General features: G+C 46.7%; 1 protein-coding gene across 1 annotated transcript; it reads right to left on the bottom strand.

Moving 5' to 3' along the window:
- Positions 1-2,825: 2,825 nt before the first annotated feature.
- Positions 2,826-7,060, bottom strand: LOC143962415 (E3 ubiquitin-protein ligase TRIM39-like). The gene has a single exon (XM_077471695.1). The coding sequence runs from the start codon at positions 7,031-7,033 to the stop codon at positions 5,465-5,467; it is 1,569 nt and encodes a 522-aa protein (XP_077327821.1). The 5' UTR covers positions 7,034-7,060; the 3' UTR covers positions 2,826-5,464.
- Positions 7,061-7,272: the final 212 nt, after the last annotated feature.

Consider the following 7,272-nt stretch of genomic DNA (forward strand, 5'->3'; position numbering starts at 1 on the left):
AATTTGTTTTGTCGTCCATCTTTTTTCATCTCACTTGCTGTTGTCTCCTTCCGTTTGCAAGTAGGAGATGTTTGTAAATTGGATGTTTGAAAGTAGGGGCCTGCCCTATATGCTCTGCAGAAATGGCGGAACAAGGTGTTGGTGTTGTCACAACACTGTAAGCCCTCAAAGTGACTCTTGGTGGGCGCTGGAGCGCCCTGCTGTGAACGATTATATCAAGAATTGTAATTACATGCCATTGTTGAACAGTGGTAGAAAAATTGGGCCTTTGGTGGTTGTGGTGCTGGTGCCACAACACTATAAGTCCTCACAGTTACTCTCGGTGGGCACAGGAACGGGCCCTGCTGTGAAATATTATATCAAGAATTGTAATTACATGCCCCTGTTAAACAGGGGCTGAAAAAGTGGGCCTTGGGCACTGCTTGCTGGTGCCACAACACTGCAACCTCTCCCAGATACTCTAGTTGGAGTGCAGGAATGAGCCCTGCTGCAAAGCATTGCATAAAAAATTGTAATTACACGCCCCTGTTAAACAGGGGCTGAAAAATTGGGCTGGTGGCATCACTCAGAACCAAAAATGTTTTTCCAAGATATCAGCGGAGGAGGAAGAGGATAGACAGTCACCATAACAGGACAGTCACTCAGCATAGGCAGTCTTGAAGGGATGTGACATTTCAAAAAAAATGGTTAGATCAGCTTCAGGTGCTTGGTAGCTGGTGGTGATCCAAGACTGATTCATCTTTATGAAGGTCAGTCGATCAACTGAGTCAGTGGACAGGCACACCCTGTGATCGGTTACAAAGCCACCAGCAGCACTGAAGGTGAGTTCCGAAAGAATGCTGGATGCGGGACAGACCAGTAGCTCAATTGCATACTGTGCAAGCTCTGGCCAGTGATCCATCCTCAGGACCCAGTAAGCCAGAGGATTTTTGGTGGGAAAGGTGTCCAAGTCTGACCTTGCCCCTAGGTATTCCTGCACCATGTAAATCAGATGCTGGCGATGGTTGCTGGAACCGATCATACCTTGGGGCTGCGGACTAAAAAATTGTCTGAATGCATCGATCAGACGGCCACCTTCTCCACCGCTCCTTCTGACCGATGCCTCAGCAACACGTTGTCCAGGACCAGGAGTTTGTAACCTCCCAGTCTCTGGGAACGCATTGCACAGACCTTTCTGCAAGGCCTCCCGGAGATGTCTCATCCTCTGCTCCCTCTGCGATGGCAAGATAAGGTCGGCGACCTTACCCTTGTACCGTGGATCAAGGAGAGTGGCCAGCCAGTAATGGTCCCTCTCCTTGATCCGAAGAATACGGGGATCCTTCCGCGGGATTTGCAGGATCAGGGAGGCCATGCAGCGTAGCTTAGCTGAGGCATTCGGTCAGGAATCCTCTGGGTCACTAAGGACAACATGATCCGCAGCTACCTCCTCCCAGCCACGTACAAGTCCACGGGTTTCATGGGACTGTAAATCATCCCTACAAGACTGCTGCTGCTGAGTGCCAGCCTCCACCTCCATGCTGACACAATCATCCTCCTCCTCCTCCTGTGTGATGGGTGGGACAGCAGGAACACTGTCTGGATAAAGGGGGCCTTGAGAGACAAGTCCTCCTCTTCCTGCCTCTGTTCTGCCTCAAGTGCCCTGTCCATTATTCCATGCAGCGTATGCTCCAACAGGTGGAGAAGAGGTACAGTGTCACTGATGCATGCACTGTCACTCCTCACCATCCTTGTAGCCTCCTCAAACAGTGACAGGACAGTGCATGCATCCCTGATCATGCGCCACTGTCGTGGTGAGAAAAAACCAAGCTCCCCTGACCCTGTCCTGGTGCCGTAGTTGCACAGGTACTCATTGATGGCCCTCTGCTGCGTGTGCAGCCGCTGCAGCATGGCCAACGTTGAGTTCCACCTGGTGGGCATGTCACATATAAGGCGGTTCTTGGGCAGGTTCAACTTCTTTTGGAGCTCAGCCAGCTGAGCACAGGCATTAAATGATCGGAGGAAATGCACACAGACTTTCCTGGCCTGCTTCAGGACATCCTGTAAGCCGGGGTACCTGCCCAAAAACTGCTGCACCACCAGGTTAAGGACGTGAGCCACACAGGGCACATGGGTCAGTTGTCCCTGTTGGAGGGCGGAGAGGAGGGGGTGGAGGAGAGAGGTGTGTCACAACCAATACTAGCATTTTGGAGGCGTGGTGGTGGAACAACCTCCAACACTACTGCACCTTGTCCTGCATCCTTCCCAGCTGCCAGAAGAGTGACCCAATGGGCCATGAAAGATAGGTAACGTCCCTGTCCATGCCTGCTGGACCATGAGTCAGCGGTAATATGCACCTTACCGCTGACTTCCCTGTCCAGCGAGGCAAGGACATTGCCTTCCACATGCCGGTAGAGAGCCGGAATCGCCTTCCATGAGAAAAAGTGGCATTTGGGAACCTGCCACTGAGGAACCGCACATTGTACAAACTCACGGAAGGGGGCCGAGTCTACTAGCAATTTAGCCAAGCTAGCATTCAACCGCTGGGTATGTGGATGGCTGGGAGTGAACTTCTTTCTACGGTCCAGCAGGGAGCCCCCGTGGCCTGTTGGGGGGAGTTGAGGACTGAGGGTGAGAACCACTGTGATAAGGAACCCCCTTCCATAGCTCTCTGTAACACTGCCAAGTACTATAAAGAGAAGAACTATAATATGAAAACATATATATATATATATATATATATATATTTCTTTTTTTTTTTTAAGCAGAGGCCCTACAGAATAAAATGGCAGTTGATACAATTTCTTTTATGTCTCACGGTATTTACACTGCAATTTTTGAAACACAAATTGTTTGGGAAAAATACACTTTAATGAATTTTAATGCAAATAACACAATCGATAAGCCAAGTTTTGCTATAATATAAAAGATAATGTTATGCTGAGTAAATAGATACCAAACATGTCAAGCTTTCAAATTGCACACGATCGTAAAATGGCGCCAAACGATACTTCATCTCCATAGGCAACAATTTAATATTTTTTTTTACAGGTTAGCAGATTAGAGTTACAGAGGAGATCTGGTGATAGAATTATCGCTCTCACTATAACGTTTGTGGTGACATCTCACATGTGTGGGGCAATCACTATTTACATATGTGGGCGTGACTTAAATAAGCGTGTGAGCACAGGGGGTGGGGACACTTAAAATAATATGTATTATTATTATTATTATATATTTTTTTTAAACTGTCCTTTAATTTCTGTATTTATTTTTTTATCAATTTTATTGCTATGACAAGAAATCCCTTGTGGTAGAAATAAGACATGACAGGTCCTCTTTATGGAGAGATGTTGGGTCTATAAGACCTCAGATCTCTCCTCTACCCTGGAAAGTATGAGATAAAAAAAATCATTGATCTCTGCTTTCCAGGGAAAAAAATGGAGGTGTTTACATCTGCCAGAACAGGAAGTGACATCACAATGTCACTTCCGGCCTCCCAGGATCATAGAGATGACCGGGGACCATCCAGTCCACAGCCAGCTCTATGGAAAATGGGGAAGCATTGTCGGATGGAGTACCGGGCTCCCCGATCACACAGGAGAGCCTGGAGAGGCAGCGGGAGGGGGAAGGGAAGGGAGGGGAGGGGAGGGGATGTCCTCTTCCGCTGCCTGTAAAAGCAATCCAGCAGCTAATCAGTCACTAGGATGACTTTTAGATGACAGGATGTTTTGTGATGTTTCTTCTAGCTGACAATTTTTACAAGGGAAAAATACTTTCTGCTAGCCTAGAAAAAACTTCATAAATGGTGACTTATCCCAAGACTCCATGTGTCCTTATCTTATTTTAAAAAAGAAAATAAGAAGAAAAAAGAAAAGAAGAAAACAATATATATATTCTAAAAAACGTATATTTATATTTGTGTTAGAGCCTCGGCCTGCATTTGATTATTGTCCACAAAATGTTCCCCGCTCTCACCCTCTTCCCGTCTATTCTACATATTACCAGACTAATGTATGACGTGTCTCTGTAGAATATCGTCTTCTCTGGTGGGGGAGGGGTAGACCGGGGCTCCCTTAGAGAGATTTCCTCTCACTTCCTGTCCTGGTGACAATGGGACACAGACATATAAAAACCTGACAGGGGCTCCAAACCTTCCCCTTCCTTATTATACTAAACAGATCATTCTTATATCAGTCTGTGTTCCTGGTGGAGAGTTCCCTCATTTCCTGTCTAGATAAATGTCACCGGGACAGGAAATGAGGAGAAATCTCTCTAATGGGGCCCCGGATAGAAGAAAAAACCTGGCAGGCTGCCACCCCGCACAGAGGGATCACATGTGGGGGAGGGGCGGGAGGAGAGAGAGGAGAGGGGACCCCATCCATTCACAGTGACCGTACCCCACCCGCCATGTCTGATCATGGTCATGGATCATTTTTACATTTTGTAGATTTGCACTACAGTCCATATAACATGGTTTCCTATGGAAGACGTTCTGTAGGGCAAATCTGCAAAATGCAAAAAAGCACTAAAAATGCCATCGATGTGAATCAGGCCTAAAGCTGGACACACACTATACAATCTTCTGTAGATTTACCAGAACCGTATAATATGAGGTCACACCTAAACACTTTTCATTTCTATCCAATCAGGAAGGCCCTTGTACTACGTAGTTGAAGGGAAATCTAAAGGAAATCAAACAACAAAAGTTGTATAGTGTGTATCCGGCTTTACTCCAGTAATTGGACAGATATTCTACCCAATCACAGCCATCAATAAGAAATCTCACATTTATTTATAGTAGAAACACCTTCCAGAGACTGAAGCCCCGCCCACTGCTATATACTATTGGATGAATAGTAAAGGGTAACTCCACTTTTGTGGGGGGATATCAAATAAAGAAAAAACAATCCAGCGCATACAATCGGGACACAATTCATATTGTAATTGGATGTTATTAAAAATGACCTTTCCTTTTCAATCTGTAATTTCCTGTAAATACAATATGGCCACCTGGAGGCGCTGTGTACACAGAGAGTGTACTGACCATACCCCCCAGACACATCATTTCCTGCTTGTGTGATTGGCTGACTGATTTCCCCAGAAGTCTGCACTAAGATACAAGTCAGATTTCAGGCATCCCCTGCAACACAAATGTCATTTCTGGAAGAGATATTTCCAATAGGAAATCACATCTAAAGGGATGCAGACCCCGCCCCTTTCCTCATTAGAGCCCTGCAGGTGCACAGCTGACTGATCATTATGAAACCCCGCCCATTAGACCCACTCAGGACAGAGGCAGAGAGGAACAAACAGGGATTTTTTTTCAGAATAATAAAAGGTGGGAATCTACAAGAAAGGTTGTTCTGATCCTTACAATGTACAGAGATCACCCCGAGGGGAATGTTTATTTATCAACAAAAGTGGAGTTACACTTTAAATGAATTCCAATGCTTTGTGTGACATCACCAGACGGTGGGCGGAGTTCTCACATCTCCCGCCTCCCCCCACATATCTTTATACAACCTCTCCATATCCATATCCCAGCATGGAGGGGCTCAGTGAAGGTGGTGGTGAAGGTGTGGAGATGTCGGATCGGGTCACACAGATCATAAAAGGAGATCCGCCCGGCCTCATAATCCAGATCTATCCTGACTCTGTTACTGGAGGGATTGGGGGGTAAGAGGGTCACTTTACTGTCATGTCTCACTTTATACTGATTATTATTCCTGTGCAATCCCCAGGACTTCTTATTATATCCAATCCATGACTCCCCCCCTCTCCTCTCTATACTGGGGTAACACATCCCGACTGTCCACATATCAGACCCCCCGACATCCACTTCCCAGTAATGTCTCCCTGAGGAGAACCTCTGACTGCTCATCACCTGAGGATAATCCTGGAATCTCTCTGGTGTTTCTGGGCGATTCTGTTTTCTATATGACCCGGATACAGTTTTCCTGTCATCTGATATCTGTAGAATATTATGAGCTGTGTTTCCATCCAGTAATATGTCTGCAGCTCCCTGTATATAGGAGTATACATTTACCTCTGTTATTATATCAGATAAACCTGTGTGTAAGACCCCCGCCACACCCAGACCCCCTCCATCATGGAGGAGCTCCTCATGTCTCTCTCGCTCCTCATTATCTCCATCCTCAGTATCACACAAGTCACCTCTGTCTGATTCCTGTAAGACAGTCAGTGGATCCGTCACGTTACACAGCTCCTCAATGTGACGCAACTTCCTGGACAGCTCCTCCTTTATTTCCAGATCCCGGATGGAGATGGAGATCCGCTCTGCCCTCCCGGAGATGTCCCTCAGGACTCTCTTCTCCAGCTCTTCCAGACGTCTCCTGAGATCTCTAAACAGGGCAGTGACTCTCTCGGTGTCACCAGCTGCTTCTTCTTCTACTTTCCTCCGGTGTTCCTGAAGACTCTGGACTCTTTCCTCCGTCTCCTCTCTCTTTGTCAGAAGATTCTGCAGAACATTGCTCAGTGTCTCCTTCTTCTTCTCAGAAGCCTCATCCAGTGACTTCATCTTATGTCCTGTGTGTTCTCCAATCATACAACAAGATATACAGATACAGGTCTCATCCTCAGTGCAGTAATACTCCAGGATCTTCTTATGGACGGGGCATTTCCTGCTCTCCATGGACAAGGTGGGGTCACATAAGACGTGTTCTGGGGACTTTTTGTGGACTCTCAGGTGTTTATCACATAGAAATGCCTCACAGAGCAGACAGGATCTAACAGCAGGTACAGGAGAGTCCACACAGTAAGTACAGAAGACCCCGGACTCCTCTCGGTCTGGCTGAGTGGACAGGAAAGTCTCTGCTATGTTACGTAGTTTCATGTTCTTCTGCAGTGCAGACCGATCCGGAAACTTCTCTCTACATTCAGGACAGGAATATCCTCCAGACCCCCCCTGTGCATCCAGCACACGATCAATACAGACCCGGCAGAAGTTGTGTCCACATCTCAGGATTACAGGATCGTTATAAATGTTCAGACAGAGGGAACATTTCATCTCGGCTCTCAGATCACCAGACGCCATCGCTGACAGCAGAAGAGAAACGAGACTGAAAGTCTCTGACACCAGAGAGGAATGTGGATGGGGGAGGGGTGACTTCCTCCTACACAGGGTGAGGCTGGATGAATATTATAGACACGGAGATCAGAGTACAGAAGGGAGGAGATTCGTTTTGCAGTAGTAATGAGAATTATACCTCCAACATTAGAAGAGAGAAAGAGGGGAAGACGGATGTGGAGAAGCATTGAGATGAAAAGTGGAGA

Source organism: Lithobates pipiens, unplaced genomic scaffold, assembly GCF_037356315.1.
Source record: "Lithobates pipiens isolate NorthernLeopardFrog02 unplaced genomic scaffold, aLitPip1_a1.2 Scaffold_8, whole genome shotgun sequence".
Taxonomy (NCBI): Eukaryota; Metazoa; Chordata; class Amphibia; order Anura; family Ranidae; genus Lithobates; species Lithobates pipiens.

What these genes read in the sequence shown, in the direction of transcription:
- LOC143962415 (XM_077471695.1), bottom strand. Translation starts at nt 7,033, where the DNA reads ATGGCGTCTGGTGATCTGAGAGCCGAGATGAAATGTTCCCTCTGTCTG.